The sequence below is a fragment of the Desmodus rotundus genome, chromosome 6 (genome assembly GCF_022682495.2).
Source record: "Desmodus rotundus isolate HL8 chromosome 6, HLdesRot8A.1, whole genome shotgun sequence".
Lineage (NCBI taxonomy): Eukaryota > Metazoa > Chordata > Mammalia > Chiroptera > Phyllostomidae > Desmodus > Desmodus rotundus.
The window spans coordinates 116,959,835-116,978,229 of NC_071392.1; the positions used below are offsets into that span (position 1 = coordinate 116,959,835).

Genomic DNA, 18,395 nt, shown 5'->3' on the forward strand with positions numbered 1-18,395 from the left:
CAAGCAGGTGGTTTCCTGGGGGTCTTAAAACAGGGGGAGTCTACAGTGAGTTAAGGTCTCTTTCTCCACCACAAACTGCACGCGATTACCCTGATATTCCAGTTTATCACGTGATTAGTGTCTTGCTGGGAAGCATGAGTACTAGAAACAAAGTGGCAGGTGGAATTATAAACAGTTGGGGAGAGGGAGTGGCAGTTCCTCCGGTGGCAGAAATGGCCAAGAAACTGATACAACCACACTGGATTACCGCAAACCATGGGTGGCAAGTGATTGCACACCATTGCCTGGGCTTAGTGCAGCACCATGGCATGGAGTAGAAGCTACTCCCCTCCTACAGCCAAATGGTCCCCAGAGAGGACGGCAGAGGTCAAAGGTGGGGCAACAGCACGGCGAGTGTGACCCCCGGCCACCATGTGGCCACACTGTGAAGAAGTGGTCACACACTGCAGAGAGCTTCGCGGCAGGTGTGTGGAGGATGAGAGGCAAAGGGGCTGGTCTGTGCCCTGCTGAAAGTGGGGCTTGAGATGCAGCCCAGGTCCAAGTACCAGGACTGTGGGCGAAGTGGTAGTGAGCAGGGATTCCACAGAGACCCCTCTGAACTTTTCAGGCCTTTGGGGTGTTCTGGTTACAGCCATGTTCTTCCACTCGGTTCCCCAGGACCCTTGTAGGAGCGAGAGCAGAATTACCTCCACCAAAGAGATGAAAACACGAAGGCATAGAAGTCTTCAGTGTCTTGCTTATAGCCCATGCAGAGTGGAGGACTGAAGAGGGGACTTGTCACCTGTGGTTCAGGTGACATCTATAAATGCAGTTTGGCTTTACTCATTTGACACATTTGCTCGGGAGGAGCGTTCCCGTTACTAATTGTCCTTCTCCGCTGCGGGAAGAAGTAACAGACTGCTGCCCCGCAGCTCTTTTCCCCAGAGTCTGCCTCCCAGCCGCTGGTTTCCTCCTGGGCTGTGTAGGGCGTGCCCAGCCAGCCCCCTCGGTCTGTCTGGCTTATCTCTAGCAGGAATCGTCCCCTGCCCTGGTGGTCATGCTCCCTTGGATCCTGAATACCTGGGTGTAGGTCTCCCATCCTAAGAGCCCAAATAGCAGAGAAAACGTCAGCAGTTCCTTCCAAACAAGTCCCCTCTGCTCCACCTTCAATGACGACTTGAAGCAAAGTCAAGGAACTAAGACACTACCCCAAAAGGAGCCTCAGAAACACCCTGCTCATCATACACAACCCCGAGGCTCACAGGGACACGTGGCTGCCATCCAGATCTCTATGGGCCCTCTGCTGCCCTGCACCACAAACTGCCCTAGCAGGGGGCTCTTTGGCGTGGGTGGTAGGTAAAAGGCAGGGGCCTGGTCACAGCACCAACTCACGTTAGCCCAGCGGAGGTGTTAACCTCCTGTCACCGGATCCTCTCCACTGTGCTGGTTTACAAGGTTCTGTGAGCCGCACTGGATGTTTTGTAAGCAGATACCCATAGCTAATTATGCATTTGCATTTTTAATTGGAGAGATAAATTAACAAGGTGGCCTGAGATGCTTTCCCACTAGCGAGGGGTTTTGAGACAAAAGCACCCTTGCATTTGGACACCCTGTGACTTTTGGTTGAAATCGCACATGTTATTTTGTCATTGTCTTATAAAATGTTGGGGTTTTATTTTCTCAGATCAAAGCCACACCCCCGAAAGAGAATGACTGCAGCACTTACCCCTCCTCAACCCAGCGAGAGAGACGTTCATCATCCCGATAAAATATTAAAGAGCTCACCACTCCACTATTATCACTCTTCGAACCAATGTTTACTTATGTTGAATAAATGCCCAATAAATGTAACTCAGGTACGAATTAGCCAAAGCCTGGGTTAAGCAGAATAAAAACAAGACTATTTTATGAAAAGTTAAAAGGCATGTTTTTGTGCCACCTGACTTGGTTTCACTGTCCTCAAACGAGATGATGCCTCTTAAAACTTGCAAATGTGCAAAGCCAAGAGGTTTCGCGTTACAGACGTGGTGAAATCAGCACAAAGAAAAGGCAAATCTTGATGAGGCAAAATTCCAAAGCAAAGCAGAGAAGGAATTGTCTCACAGGCGTGATTGATCTCCTCGATACCAGACCCTGCCTGACAATTTGGGGGGCACCGTTTATTCTGAGAGATGAACTCCTGATCTTGCTGCCTCTCCCCCAAATAAGGAGCAGAGCTTGTCTTCTAACAGGAAGTCTCTCCATGGTCTCTGGGGCACCACTTCCTCATCCTCTGAAAGGAATCCACCACGTGGCCCAGGGGAAGTGGCATGTCCGAGTCCTTGTGTGTCCCCGCCCCCCACCTCCACCTGGAGCAGGCAGCAATGATGCAAAGAGAATGTAAGCCCAGACCAGACGTTTGTCAAAGTGCTCACTTTATCCCCAGTGGGCCACAGGAGAGAAGTGTAACAAATAGGGGCCTCACTCTTAACTGTGATACCCAAGCCTGCCAGCTGGAAAGATCTTCCACAGCTGCCCCACCGGCCCTGGACCCGCCAGCGGCCACAGGCAGGCAGCGGTTCTCTCTCACTGGTAGCTGTAGTTGGATATTGTTTACTGACTCTCCATATCCAATGGCTGGTGGTCCTGAACGACGGCAAAACCTTCAGGATTCAATGATGCAGCAGCACCGAGGGTATGACTCACCTGCTTCTAACCCTCTGTTAGTTTGAGACCCGTTTTGCCCTGGATCAAAACCCTTCTGAGTTTTGTATCCTTGAAGATGTGTGTCCTTCAAGGATCAAGGGTGCTACCTGGTGTACCCTCAAAAGACAGTTGCAAGTGTCCTCCACAGTCTTCCCGGCCGGCCCATTGGTATCACCTCAGACTCACCCACCAGCAACACCAAGGGACACACGGAGGACTTCTTGCCCTGTTCCTGCTGTTACCTCAGCCCAAGAAGTCCTCCCCTGGCCTCTTCGCATCTGTTAAATCTCAACTCAGCACACTGCTTTCTGGACATCTCCTCTGATCCCTCCCCACAGACAAGACTGGGCACCCCTTTTTTCTGGCATTGTGGAGGGTCAAGACCAGTTTCATACTTGAGGGAACACGGGGGAGGGATTTAAGTTGCCAAGTGCAGTCAACCCAATCAAAGAGGCATGGAAAGTGGGCGGGGGCTGGTTTGGGTTCCCTGAATCCAAACAACCAAACCCCGTGTATGTGCCTGGCGACCAGGGATGAGAGCTCTGGGTGCTGCCATTGATGAGTTTTCTCTGCTTGTGAATCTTTCATAAGTAGGCACCAGAATGAACCATCCCAAAAACCCAAGTGCATGTGTCAGTGGAAGGAACAGGTTGAAGAGGGAGTAAGTGCCCCAACCCCGGAGGTACTGGACTCATACTGGTGGGACCCCTCAGTCCTCTGGTAGGAAGTGACAAGGCGAAGTCAACACAGTGTGGAGGGTGTGCAGCCAGTGCAGCAAGAGAAGCAGGAGGTGAGACTGCGGATGACCCTGACATTCCCTTGTGTGGTTGTTCCCCTCAGACGACAGTCTCCTCTGGTTGGGGAGGATGTTGCCCAAAGCCCTAAAAAATATCACTTCAGAGTAGAAAAGCCAGTCTGAATGGGCTCAGCTGCCCAGCCGCAGCTTTTCTGGAAGAGCTGTTCTTGCACCCTGGCTTGGGTTGTGTCCAGGTGCTTCCCTGCTGACGGGCAGGCATAGGTCCTTAGCTGGCACAGCACTGGCCTTGGGGTCTTCCTGTGACAAAGAAGAGACAAGGCCTCTTTGCATGGCTACCACAGACACACAGAGGCATGAATGGGGAATGTGGAGTGAGGGGAGATAAACAAGGTCCTGGGGTACCCAAAGTATGCAGCTGGCACCCCCCCACCACCAAGGGCGGGCAATGTGACATGCTTTCCATTTACTGGAGTTTTCTGGCCTGTGCAGTCTCCTTTACCTCCCTTCATATGTTTATCCTTCACAGGTCCCTGAATGGATCCTCTTATCTCCATTTTCCAGAAGAGGAAACAGAGGCTCAGGAAGAATAAATAACATGCATAAGGTCATGCAAAACTGGACTCTGATTTCCAAGTTCATGTTATAAATCGCTTCCATAGGCTGCTTACTGGGCATCCAGAAAACTCGAGAAACATCTTCACAGGACATATTTTTAAATGTTGACTCTCCAGGCCCTGGCCTGGTGGTTCAGTGGGTTGGAGTGCCATCCCATACACCAAAAGTTTATGGGTTTGACCCCCTGTCCAGGCATGTACAGGAGGCAGCCGATCAACGTTTCTCTCTTACATCTATGTTTCTCTCTCTTTCTCTCATCAGTAAAAACATATCCTTAGGTGAGGATTAAAAAAATTTAAAAAAATGAATATTGTCTGTCCACTGCACCCAAGTCCAGAGGCAGCATCCTTCTGAGCTGTGCCCCAAAGAGGACAACAGAAGCAAAAGCAAAGGAAAACAATAGCACCCGAGTGAGTGGGCGGGTTGCACCAGCAGGTTGGAAGGGCTGGACTGAAGCAGAGAAGCAAAGCGGGGCTGAAGAGGCCTGGAGCCCTCCGGGGCCTCCGAAGCCACAGTAGAGATTCCGAGGTTCTCGGGAAGGGCTTTCGGTAGAGGATGGATGAGGTCAGACTTCTGCTTTAGGGGCTCCCTGGGCGGCTGTGTGGGACAAGGCCTGAAGGGGCAGGACCAGCAGCCAGGTGCCCAGGTGGGAGGCCATGTCGAGGTGCAGATTTTTCCTGAGAGGTCAGGGGAGTGTAGAGGAAAAGCCTGGGCCCTGGAGTTTAAGCAGCCAACAGGGCGGTTGCCGTCTCTGGGGGCTGTGGAGACCTCGATTAATCTCAGCCTCAGCTCCCCCGTGTGTGAAAGCAAAAATAGGTAACGAGACTGTTATGTTTGCCCAGAGCTCTCCAGTGTTTGTCGTGATGAGTGATTAAGCCACTTCAATGCCTTGACCAGTGGCCGGCAGGAAGGACGGAGGTCTCCCGGAGAGCTCCTGGGCAGGCCCTCGCACGGGGCGGTGCACAGTGCGCATGCAATGCAGATGAGAGTTCTAAAATATCGATGTCGTCGTCCTCTCGTTCTCACCCCTTGACAAGTGGCTCAAATGCATGTCCCTGTGCCTTGTGAGAGCCTGCCTGCTTCCCCATCCATGGCTGCCGCCCAGAAACCCCATGGATGGCTCCTGCAGAGATGAGGACAGACGCGCCTTCCTCCCCGTTCAGACACCTTCCCGCTCTCCCCTGAATGTGCCCGTGCCTCAGCGAGCATGGGAATCGATAGAAATGGTGTGCAACAAATAAAGCAAATTCTCCGTGTTCAGCGTTTTCGCTCCCAAACGTGATTTTGAATCCCATAGCAATAACCGTCACAGGCTCTGTTATGACAGAGAAGAAATTTCTAAATACCCACATCTCCCCCTTCAGGCCACGCAGACTAAACTTAGCTGCTGTAGAAGGCGGAACCCCATCAGGGTCCCCTGCTCTCCTCACAGAGGGATCCCCAGTGCCTGGAATGGGCTCCAGCCCTGTGGCTGCTCCTTATTCTCCATGGAAAGCAGAGAAGTGGTGTATTCCATTGTGCAGACAGGGCTGGTGCTGGAACACGATCCTCCAGAGATGAAGGTGAAGGAGGAAGCCTTCCTCCTTTGACAAGGGAGAACCAGGCAGGGCAGGGCCAAGAGCTGCCGAGGGTCCTCACTCACTGGGGACAGGAGGGCTGGGAGCGCCCTCTGTCAGACGCTGCTCCTCCTTCCTCTGGGCAGGCAGCCTGTTGCTGCCCCATCAGGGGCCCTGCGGTGGGATTGTCCAGCTGGGACAGGGGCTAGCTGCAGGCACCCCAGGGTCCCAATTATACAGCATGAGGACGGAGAAAGGGAGTCACCTAGCTGTCCTTGAACCCTGGGGCAGGAACTATCAGATCAGAGAGAAAGGCAAGGTGACAAAGAAGAAGATTTAAAGCCTCCAGGTCATGTGTGTGTGTCAGAGGCCACCACCCGCCAGTGGTGGTCCCCTTGCCCTTTCCCTTTGCCGAGGGCACCAGAGGGCCCCAGGCTAGGTCTGTCTGCGACACCCACTTAAAGACTTGTCTGGGACCAGGTTCTTAATCCCACGACGTCACAGAATCCTGGTGAGATCCATAGACCCGCTTCTTGGAACATTGATCCTAAACCCATAAGATAAAATGCTAAGATTATAAAGGAGACCAGTGATGCCGAAACAGGCATCAAAACAGTTCTAAAAATCCGTCAGATAATGACACGTGTGCTTCCTAGTAATTAAATAGCAAAGTCTAGTGGCAGGTCTATGACTATCATAATTTCAAAGCAGTGATGAGCATAAATGATATTTTAAGATGGCCCCGACAGCTTAATATGCTATGAATAGATCTGTGACTTCGGCTGGGGACAAAATCATACATTCTTAGGGAAATGGTTAATCTCAGTTAAAGGCTAGGAAAAATAAAAATGTAATGTTTTCCCGCATCCCTGTTTACAGAGCCCAAAAGTCCTATGCACGACTCTCAGAGCTCCAGGGACCCGGGTTAAGAACCCGCACTCCAGACCCCATGGCTGTCTTGTGGGGGGGTCTACTCTGAAGCTCTAGTCACGGTTCCCAAAGCAGGCGAAGCTGCCCTGTTTGCAGCTGGGCCGCCCTGCGCAGAACTGCCAATCAGTAAGCAGGAGGGCGGAGTGGGAACAGCTCAGCTCAGGATTCAGAGTGCAGAGCCCTGCCTAGACCTCCTGATTCAATCCCCAGTGGTAGTCCTGGGAATCTGCATTTTAAACAGAGCCCTGGTGATAACTTTCACAAACATCCTTGAACTTCCCCGGTGCCTTGTCCCAAACAGGAACAAGGTAGAGGGAAAGGGCCCTGGGATGTTCCCCACACCTCCCCTGCGGCCAAGTGCAAGTGGAGATGAGCAGCCACTCCAGGCCCCCTGGCCAATCTGTTGTAAGTGATGCCTGAAAGGTGAGGCCACACCGCCTCCCTCCAGGGAAACCGGAGCTGAGGAGTGTGTGGCCGGATTGAAGGGCTGGGCACCCAGCACCTCTCCTCCTTCCTGCCTCTCTCCCACACTTCTCCTACCTCCACAGTCAGTCTCAATCTAGCCACGGAGCCCTGGCTGCCCTTGGGCCTGGGAAGGGAGGTCAGCCACCATGACGACAGGAAATCACCCCAGGCTAAAGGTGCGTGTGGACCAGCAAACCCCCTGAGCCAGCCCTGCTGACCATGAGCCACCAGCCAAAGGGCCTGTGGGAGGAAGGTGAGTCTATCCCCATCTCTGTGGGGCCGGCCTGATGGTTCCTGGGCAGCAGCAGGGGACAAAGCAGAAAGGGTCTTTCAAGACACAGGGACCTGGGTTTGAGTCCAGGGCCTGCCACCTGCTTGCTGAGCGACCTCAGTCTAGTTATCCAGCCTCTCCCTCCTCATCCGTGAGATAAAGGCAGCCACCGGTCCTTGCAGGTCCATTGGAGGGATTTAAAATACGTGCAAAGCACTGTGCACAACCCCTGTGTAAACACCGAGCAAGCGGCATAGGCAGAACCCGCCAGGGTCTTTCCGTCTCCTGCTGCCTTGGTTAGAATCGCCTTTTCTTAGCAATCCCCTCAGGCAATTCCGCTGCCTGTCTGTCTGTCTGTCTGGCTGGCTGGCTGATTGCCTGGGGCAGGGGCTTGTGGGTATGTTCTGACCTCCTGATTTTTCCAGGGTGTCAGAGAAATGTCAAGACCAGGATTCTGGAGCTCGTTAGTAAAATAACGGGAGCCAGGTTCCAGGCCAAGGCAGCTGTAAACCAGCAGAAGGTTCCCGTGATGAAATGGGGGTGGCCCAGGGAGGGGGCCTTTCCGGAGGTCAGCCATTCATCCCTGTCCATTTCTTACAGCGGGAGGTGGAGCCAGAGGGAGGTTGAGGAGCGGCTCTCCAGGCACAGGTGAGATGGAGGGAGATTCAGTCCTGGGGAGCCTGCAGTGCTCACTCAGCCTGGCAGTCCAGCCACCAGCTCTTTCATCCTCCTCCTTCCCTCCCTCCCTTCCCCTCCCTCTCTCTCTTGGTAAGAAACCCTCCCAAGCAGGAGGTTTCATTGGAGAGGAGGCAGATGCTGCACAGGGAGGGCCTGCCCCAGCCCCATGTGTCAGGGGAGACGCCCAGAGTTACTGACACTTTGAGCTGAGTCCTGGGAAGCGGTGAACCCTCACCAGCCGGAGGGAAGGGAAGTCCACTGCAGGCGGCTGGCGGGTGGTGGAGCCAGGACTCGAACCCAGGCCAGCTGGCTCCTGCAGGCACATTCTTTCTGTTTTTATTTTTAATTTAATCCTTATTGTATTTTTTTCCCATTACCTCTTAGTCCCCTTATATTCCCTTCCCACAGCCAGCACACTCTTAGCCTCCACAAAGTACCAGCAGTACTGGGTGTTCATCCCCCTTCCCATCCAGAATGTGGCCCTGGCTTTTCTGTGAGCCAGTGAGGGCTTCGCCCAGAAGGGGTGACCTCTCTAGAAAAAGCCAGAGGACATCACAGTCTGGGGAGAAGACCCTCCACTGCCGTTAGGAGGGCGGAAGCCACAGCCACAGGGCACGGGTCCTACACTTCGTACCGTGAGATGTATTGCTGATATGATGCCATTTTCTCCTCCTCCCATCCCAAGCAGAATCTTGGGGAGTGGTGGACTTGGGGATGGGAGAGATCTCCTCACCCCACTTTGAGGGGAAGGGACTTGTCCTGGCCCCAACCCTGACACACAATCCGTGGAGTAAGTGACCCCGATGTCTACCTCACCTGCCTCCTCTGTCAAGCCCTTCCCTCCTGTCGCCCATTGCTCCCCCACTGCCAGGGGCCTGAGTCCTTGGTGAGGCAGCTCTGTGACAAGGGGGTGCAGGGAAGCCAGGGCTCTGGGCAGCAGGGAGGAGGTGTGGAAGTAGCGCTGGCATCTCGACACTTCAGCTGCCCCTCGGTCACTGTCCCTCCTCCTTACTCCCACCTGCCTCCCCATCCAGTCCTTACCTCCCTCCAGAGACGTGACAGCGAGCCCCAGAAAGGTGCCTCGGGTGGGCGGAGCAGAAAGGCGGGCCAGCCCCATTGGCGATGGTTGCCTACAGGATGCTTGGGCCTGGTTCTCCACGTGCCGTTCCCCTGTGGTCCTCCAGTCCCTGCCCTTCTGCACCCATCCTGCTCCCCTGCTCCCCAGCTGAGAGGGCCAGCCTTGTGGGGGTCGCTTGTGGGCAGATGGTCCTTGGGAAGGACTGAAATGGAAAGTTATTTTGCCTGAAGCACATACATTTTCCTACGGAAGCAGGCCACACAGGCACACACCTCCTTTTCCCCTTTCTCCTAGAAAAGAAAAGGAAATGGTCAGAATTTTTGCTTCAGGGATCCAAATGGTCAGGGGACACAGTGAAGTTAAATAATGGGAATCCGTTAAATGAGCTGAAACCCAGTTACACAAAGATTCCAATTAAAGTCTCCTCTGGAGTCCTCTCTGAGGGGACCTGATATCCTGTTCCTTCAGCTTATCCTCCTTCTTCCTACAAACAATCTCTGAGTAGGCGAAGGTCTTTTCACAAAATAATTATAATTCGTTACTCCGTTAGTGGAGAAGGAGGGCCCGTGCTCCCCTCCGCCCGCCTCACTGCTGAACGTGCTAACTGTTAAGATCACGGAGCCGCACCTCCCAGCTTCTCCTCAGCCTGCGTTCGCTCCTCTGACGCGAGTCAGGTACATACACACACATGAGGAGGCCTCTTACATGTAAGGAGTGTGTGCTGGGCTTGGAGGTCTTCCCAATGTGGCAGCTGTCTTTCCAGTTACTAAATTATGCCTTATGTGGAGTCCATTGAAAACCATGGGAACAAAAACTAAAAAAAAGCATCTTGATTTCTGCGTAGAAGAGGTTGGGGAAGATGGAAGGGCAAATTCAGGCTCGCATTCTGCATCCCTCATGAATTTCATTCTGTTGGGAAATGAGATTGCAGCTGAAATTGTAGCTTGTAAAAAAAAATGTATGAATTCCCCAACCCCACCGTTATCTGTACAGCTAACTGTACCCAGAATACTTGGTACAGTTTGTTACCAAAAAGAAAACCATTTATTAGATGATGGAGGACAGTGGAGGTCAGAAGAGGAAAGTCAAACATGTGTCGACTTTCTTATCCATTCCTTTCCAGCAATATAGAGCCCATCTTGGATGAGGGCCCAGGAGACCCTTCTCCTTACTCCCTGGCCCACTCCGAGAATCTGTCTCAGTCCTAGGGCTCTCCTGGGGGTCACAGCTGCGTGACACGCACTGTCTCACACTCGCTCCCGCGTCTTTGGAGGGAGTGGATTTGTTTCTGGCTCTGTCTCCCCTCCAAGAGGGGCCGAGCCTCCCAGAGCCGTGGAAGAGCATCTGCAAGACAAGCCCGTCGCTCCCTGGCTGCTACTGACCAGCTTGCTAACTCGGGTGAATTATTGTTATGTTCAAATAATCCTTCTTCACATCGTCTTACCAAAACCCCTTTTCCCGCAGGAGGTGAGGAGAAGGGAGGTGTTAGGGCAGGACTGGGCGAAGGAACCCTGTCCCCCCCCCCCCCCACACGCACACACACGAGGACCTGCCTTTGAATCTGTACAATAGCACTCAAGACTTTTTTTTTAAACAGAATATTCTTCTATTTATTTATTTACTTTTAGAGAGAGGGGAAGGGAGGGAGAAAGAGGGAGAGAATCATTGATGTGTGAGAGAGATATTGATCGGTTGCCTCTCTCGCACCCCCATCTGGGAACCTGGTCTGCAGTCCAGGCATGTGCCCTGACTGGGAATCGAATCAGCAACCTTTCAGTTTGTAGGCTGGCACTCAGTCCACGAGCCACACCAGCCAGGGCTCAATACCTTTCAGTGTGCTTATTTACACCAGTTATTTCATTGGCCCCTGCAGTAACAGCAGCAATTGGAAACCGTGTCCCAAAGACATGGAGATATTTAGTGGTGGAGTCAGACCCTTGCTGAATGCCTCCTCTTGCCTTCACAACGAGTGAAGCCGCCACAGCAGACGTGCTCACAGGCACTGCCCTCCAGGGACCAGGGGCCAGTGTCCCCGCCCCACAGCAGTCTCCTCAGCGCTGCTGGCACGATCCGTCCATGCCCGCCACACCCTGCAAAACACTCTCTAATACCACAGCCTCACCCTCCAGATTCCGACCCAACTCCCCACCAGCATGCACTGTTTTCTGGGTAACCGTTCTCTGCACGCTTCCCATCCCAGCACCGGATCTTACCTGAGACCCAGCTCTGCACCGGTCACCCATGCCAGACCCCTCAGCATTTCCACTGGGGTCCTTTGATCCCCTGTTTCCCTTGCTCGCAATCTCTCTGACCTTGTGACCACTGCCTCCTCTCTCCCTCTCCCCCTTTCTTCTCTTGGCAAACTCCTGTTCATCCTTCAAGATGGAAATGCCACTGTGAGGCATTTTCAACCATCCCTATTACAATCCATCACTCTCTCTTTCCATGGCCTTTTTCTTTAGCTCGCCATTTATTATGCAACATATGTTTATCTAATTTAGTGTCAAAAGCTGGCTCCCTAAATATCAAGAACACAATCTGTTGATATGACAAAGCTGATTTATTGCTTACACCCAAAGCTGATTGATTGTTTACAGGCAAAGCTTTGGCAGGTCTCAGAGAGGGGAAAGTAAGGTCAGAATTGATTGAGAATTGAAAATTTGATTGAAAGCAGGTCTTTCAAAGTAGGGGCTTGGTCTGGATTGGGTAAGAATCACAATATCACCATCCACAAAATACAGCAAGGCCAGGATTTTGAGGCAAAACATTAAAAAAAAAAGTCTTAAGGTGTAAATTGTCTGTGATGCTTTTCACTGAGGTGTTGATGCATCCGTGGGAAAATCCTGTAACGAGACATGTGTCCGGGCAGCAGATTCCTGGAAAAATAAAGTCGTGCCAGTGAAGACAGGCACAGCACAAAGTCATTTTATACAGATACTGAAGTGTAGTTTGGGTTCTCTGTGTCCAGGCCGAGCATGGGATAGATGGTTTCAATCCTCACTGTGTCCTTGCGGTCATTCTTCAGCCTGAGCTGAACAGTTTCGGATGTCCAGAAAATTCCACAGAAATGCAGAGAGTTCCCATATACAGTGTTCTTTCTCTCCCTCCCCCCTCCCCCAGATTCCACTATTATTAACATCTTACATTAGTGTGGTACATTTGTTATAACTGGTGAACCAACATGAATACACTATTGTTAGCTGAAGTCCACAGTTTACATTAAAGGCCACTCTTTGTGTTGTCTGTACGAGTTTTGACAGGTGCATAATGTCATGCACCCACCATACAGTATCATACAGACTAGTATGTCCTAAAAAAAGTGCCCTGTGCTCCACCTACCGCCCCTCCCCCTCTCCCCCTCCTCTCCGGGCAACTGCTGACCTTCCCACTGTCTCTGCAGTTTTGCCTTTCCCAGGATGCATATGGCTGCAATCAGGCAGTTTGTAGTCCTTTCAGATTGTCTTCTTTCTCCTAGAAATATGCATTTAAGTCTCCTCCATGTCTTTTGATGGCCTAATAGCGCATGTTGTTCATTGAATAATGTTCCATCGTTTGGATGTTCCACATTTATTTATTAATTCACCTGTTGAGGGGCACCTGGATGGCCTCTGATTTTTGACAATTATAAATAAAGCTGATATAAACATTTGTGTGAGGGTTTTTATGTGGACGTAATTTTTCAATCCATTTGTGTAAACACCTACAAGTGTGATTGCTGAAGTCCATGGTAAACCTACATTTAGCATTGTAAGAATCTGCCAAACTCTCCAAAGTAGCTGTAACATTGTGCATACCTGCTAGCAAGCAATGAGAGCTTCTTTGCTCCACATCGGAAGTTGATGCCGTTGGTCTATCAGATTGAGTCATGCTGATAAGTATGTAGTAGAATCTTCTTGCTTTAATTTGCAGTTCCCTCATGACATATAATGTTCGTTTCTTTTTATATGCTAATCTGCCATCTTTATATTTCTTTGGGGAGGTACTTGTTCAAATCTGTTGCCCATTTTTAAATTGTTTTCTTTTTTTAATTGTATTTATTTATTATTAGAGAGAGGGGAAGGGAGGAAGACAGAGAGGAAGAGAAACATCAGTGCGAGAGATCAGTTGCCTCTAGCACGCCCCCATCTGGGGACCTGGCCTGCAACCCAGGCATGTGCCCTGACTGGGAATTGAACTGGTGACCTTTTGGTTTGCAAGCCAGCACTCAGTCCACTGAGCCATGCCAGCCAGGGCTAAATTGAGTTGCTTGCTTTTTTTTTTTTTTTTTTTAAGATTTTCTTTATTTTTAGAGAGAGGGGAAAGGAGGGAGAAAGAGAGGCAGAGAACCATCTGACATGTGAGAGACACATTAATTGGTTGCCTCTAGCCTGCTCCCAACTGGGAACCTGGCCAGCAACCCAGGCATGTGCCCTGACTGGGAATTGAACCAGTGACCTTTTGGTTCATAGGCCGGCGCTCAATCCATTGAGCCACACCAGCCAGGGCAGTTGTTTTCTTATCGTTGAGTTTTAATAGTTCTTTGTATTCTTTGGATACAAATCCTTTGCCAGATATGTGTTTTGCAAATGTTTTCTTCCAGCCTGTGGCTTGTCTTTTCATTTTCTTTACAGTGACATTTGCAGAGCAGAACTTTTTAATTTTAATGAAGGCCAATTTATCAAGTTTTTCTTTCATGAACTATGTTTTACGTGTCATATTCAAAATTTCTCTGCAAACCCAAGATCGCCTAGATTTCTTCTTATGTTCCTTTCAGGAGTTTTGTATGCTGCATTTTACATTTAGATCCATTTTGAGCTAATTTTTGTGAAAGGTACGAGGTCCGTGTGCAGGTTATTATTGTTTTGCATGTGACGCGATGTCCAGTTTATCCATTACCATTTGGTGAAATGTACCGTCTCTGCTGAGCTGTTTTGGCTCCTTTGTCAAGGCTCAGGTGGCCATATTTATGTGACTCTATTTCTGGGCTCTCTCTTCCAGTCTATTGGTGTATTTGTCTATCCTTTCACTGATGACACACTGTCTTGATTATTGGAGCTTTATAGTAAATCTTGATGTTGGATAGTGTCTTTGAACATTATGTAGGCTATTCTGAGTCCTTTTGAAAGTATTCAAACCAGCCAACCCTATCCCTGCTTACTCTACCTCGCCCAATGCTTCCCTCGGAAAGTACAACAAAGGCTCTTGCCCACATTTCCCCTCTCTTCCTCTGCCCCCCTTGACTGAAACTGTGGCCCCACATGGCCAGCTGTGTTGAGGATCAGGACCTTAACTGACTGCTGCTCTCACCTCCTATCCTTTCCCTCATGCCAGGCAGGGGCACATGAGGGGGGAAACCCTTGGAGGATGCAGCCAGCTGGGCCCTTCCCATCTCAATGGTCCAGTCTTACCAAACAGAGGCCCAGACTTGGCCTTGACCCTGGGGGTCAGGAGATGGTTCAGCTCTGACTCCAAAGGACTGTGCACCCAAGAAGAAGAAAGGCATGTGTCTAGTTCTCTGCCCGAGGATCGACAAGAGTATGTAGGAGTGCCAACCTGTTAAAAGAGGGAGATGCTAATCCTCACCCCAGAACAGAGGCTCCAAAAGAGGCCTTTGGAGCCAACAAGCTCTAGGAAGCATCTTGAATATCTGATCTCTCACAGCTGGGGGCACTGTCCATTTCCTGCCCCTGCAGGTGACAGGTCAGGAAGGAGACCCTCCAGGAAGCAGGCTCCCAAAGCTGAGGGTGCTGCAGGCAGGCGTGGAGGCCCTCCTGGCCAGAAGGAGCGGGCCAGGGTCAGCCCCAGGCCAGAGTCCCCCCGGAGGAAGCAGGCGGAGCACAGGAGACACCAGGAGAAGCTGAGGGAACAGGAGCGGCGCACGACCCAAAGGACCCTCAAGGGGAAAAGGAAGAGGGATGGGAGGGCTTCCCTCAAGGAGCAGAGAACACCTTCAAAGAAAGGAAAGGAGGCGTCAAAAAAGGAGGAGATGTGGAAGCAACTGAAGAAACACAGGTGTGTTGTGGCTCTGATTCAGGTGTGTTTTCAATCATGTTTCCTTTCTCCGGCTGGTCTTCCCCCTTTTCTCATGAGGGTCTGATGTCCCCCCCACACTGGGGATAAGCAGCCCCTGCTCTTTGCTCCGATTTCTATTTGCCCCGTCCACCTCTCCACATCTGGGGCAGAACCTGGGGGAGGATCACGGCCATCCGGGTGGAGTGGTCACTGGGCACTCTCCACTCAACACCTCATGTCACACCAGAGCAAGTGGCAGCTCCGAGTGGGGAGGTGGCATGGCAGCAGGGTGGGACAGGATTCCAATTCTCCTGAACGCCGGCGGGTGACTCACCACAGCTCTCGCAGAGGACCTGAGATTAGTGAACAAAATTGGATTTAGGACTCGCTGGAGGGCTTTAAGGGCACCCTTTCCCCAGTCTGGACCTGCGTGCTCTCCTGTGACCTGCGGCACTGATCTAAAAGGCCCTCGAGGGCCCCACCAGCTCTGAAGTTCTAGGGGCAGGGGTTTGTTCTGTTCTGTTTCCTTGTTCACTTGCACTAGCACAGGTGGGTTAGGGAAGGGAACCAGCTTACAGAATCAGCAAGTCAGACCTTTAGTCCCATGTTTTGCTCCCAGTTTTGATGGGACAATTCCCTCTCTTCATCTCCCTCTTCTGCTTTCCTCACTTCTCAGGATATTTGAAGAATTCCTGTTGGTAGTGGGTGGGGAGGCTTTTGAAACACTCAGAGGTAGGAGGAGCACTGTGAAATTGACACCCCTTCCCCCTGGGTTCAAACCAACCCTCTCCGCCCACACCCTCAGTCCTTGTCCATGGTACCTGTCCACCTCTACAGAGGTAGACCTCAGGCTCTCAAACGGGGCCACTGATTTCTTCCGTCACCATGTCACCCTCCTTGGCTCAGTTAGGCCTTTTGTCTACTGTCTGGTTGTCCCTGGACATGAGCATGAACAGGGCAAAGAATTCATAGTGCCCTTCACGACTTGGAAGAACTTGAATGCATCGTGAATGGGCCCTGGAGTGTCCTGAACTTTAGAGAGGCTGCACCATCCCAACAGACCACCAGTGTCTAGATGGCAGGTACAAAGTAAGGGGTACAGACAAGAGCTCATTCATGCCCATGGCAGGGCACTGAGAGATGAAAAAGACTCAGCTCCGCTCCCCAGATGCTGATGGACTTGCAGGGGAGACAGGACGTGGGCATCAGTCACCATAAGACTAAGCAGAAAGCAACATGCACATTAGAAATGATGTGATTGGGGCTGAGGCACCAGGGGTCCTCCTTGGAGAAGATACGCATATCAATAAGGCCTTTCGAAGCAAAGATGGAACTGGAACAAGCAACGACTGAGTGCCCCCCAGACTGAGGGCACACCCAATGCAAAGACCCAAAGGCAGAAATCACAGAGTGTGCAGGAGGTGCGCTCTAGGCTTTCTGGTTTCAAGGCCCAGGGCCCCGCCCTCTGCACCTCCCTCCTCCGACTTCTCTGTTGCTCCTCTGGAGTTCATCACGAGCTAAAACTCATCTGACTGCTGCAGACTGGCCTCTAAAGCCTGTCGGAGTCACAGCCCACATCCTGGTATTTCCATGAATGAACCTAGCTGAGAAGGCTGCCCTGGCAGAACTCTGGCCCAGCCCCTCCCTTACCTGGCCCCTGTCAACTCACCTGAGAGCCACTGTTCTTATGGCGGAAGGAAACTGTGAGGAGCACGCGCAAGAATTTGGAATTTTGTGGCGGCTGGAAGTTCTCTGCAACTGTGTTGTCCAATACAATGGCCACCAGCCCCAAATATGGCTAGTGTGACTGAATTTCCTATTGAATGTAATTTTAACTTGATGTTAATACAGAGTTGTTGCAAGAGTTAGCAAATTTACTTAATTTGGACCGGCAGATGTACTTTTGAAATCAGGTTCACTTTGAAGCCAAAGCATTTCTCTTAAAAATAAAAAGAGGCAAACTAATTTTGTCCATGCGGATGCAAATGTCAGAAGAAAATGATATTCTGTTGCTTGATTCATTTATCAGGAAACTTTTAACGTATGTCTCAAAAATTTGGGCACGTGAACCTACTTTTTCAATTATAAATTTCATGAAATTCAAATACAGATCAAACATGCTTAATGAAAATTTAATGTCTGGCTTGACAGGCACTGTGAGTGCAAGATGAGCACCAAACTTTAAAGAGAGTATAAAAAGAATGTAAAACATCTCATTAATAATTTTTCTATAGATTGCACGTTGAAATTATAATTTTTAATATATTGGATTAAAAGAAAGGCATTATTAAAATCAATTTTACCTATTTCTTTTTACCATTTTAATGTGGCCACTAAAACATTTAAAGTTACAGTAGGTAGCTCGCTTTATATTTCTATGGGGCAGCACTGTGCTAGAGTGTGGTATGTGGGGAGGGTTCAGAGAAATAGAATTTGGGGAGGCTTCCCTCCCAGCGCCTTGGGCTGCAGGACAGAGTCCTGGACCCTTCAGACAGGTGGTAGGAGCCACTGAGGGCTTTGGAGCCGGGGCAGGCCTGCCAGGGGCGGTCAGAGCCAGGAGTGTCGGGCTCATAGCCCATCTGTCTTGCTGCGGGCTCCTCTAATTCCACCCCCCACCCCCGTCTCCTTTTCGCTCTCCTCTGCTCCGCCCTGGCTCTCCTCCAGATCGTCCTCCTTGGCCTCCAGCACCTCCGGCGGGGAGTCTCTGTCTGAGGAGGAACTGGCCCGGATCCTGGAGCAGGTGGAAGACAAGAAGAAGCTCATTGCCACCATGCGCAACAAGCCCTGGCCCATGGCGAAGAAGCTCACGGAGCTCAGGTGAGCAGCTGGTGGTCAGGCAGGGCCTCTCGATGTCCAAAAGCCTCCACTCCTGATGCGCACAGTAGTCCCTTCATCCTCTCTGCCCCAAGGGGATTTGGCAAGAAGGAGGATTCACCCTCCCACCCTGCTTTGGTCCCCAGCACAAGCACAGTGCTGAGGGGGGTTGCCGTTATAGCCGGGACAAGCGTGGGCTGTGACTGTGGACAGAGGCCCTGCTGTTTGGCCAGCACTGAGCAGGGCCCGGCTAGAGAGACAGAATCAGTGCTCCAGTCCACGCCCAGCCCTGCCGCTGCCTGGCTGCGCCCTCTGTCTCACCCCCACCTTATGTGGTGGCTTCTGCGCTTGCCTCACAACCCAGCACAGACCCGCCTTCGGGGGTGGGGGCGGCTTTCTATGACCCCCCCCCCCACGTGAACAGGTTCAGACCGTTCTTGTAGCACATGCCACACACTTGTGGGGAGCAGGGAGGGGGGTCTGCCTTGGGTCCTTGCATGTCCTGAGTGGCGAACACAGGGCTAAGCTTACAGTGGTGCCCTGCCAACACTGTGCCAGCCTCGTGCCCATGTCCCC

General features: G+C 51.4%; 1 protein-coding gene across 1 annotated transcript in view; it reads left to right on the forward strand.

Moving 5' to 3' along the window:
• Nucleotides 1–7,206: 7,206 nt before the first annotated feature.
• The window catches only part of TMC2 (transmembrane channel like 2), a 56,350-nt gene continuing 45,161 nt past the window's right edge, over nt 7,207–18,395 (forward strand). The window contains exons 1-4 of the mRNA XM_024559413.3: nt 7,207–7,240; nt 7,859–7,906; nt 14,687–15,005; nt 17,670–17,822. Of these exons, the coding sequence (XP_024415181.2) occupies nt 7,207–7,240; nt 7,859–7,906; nt 14,687–15,005; nt 17,670–17,822 (554 nt within the window). The remainder of the gene's footprint in view (nt 7,241–7,858; nt 7,907–14,686; nt 15,006–17,669; nt 17,823–18,395) is intronic.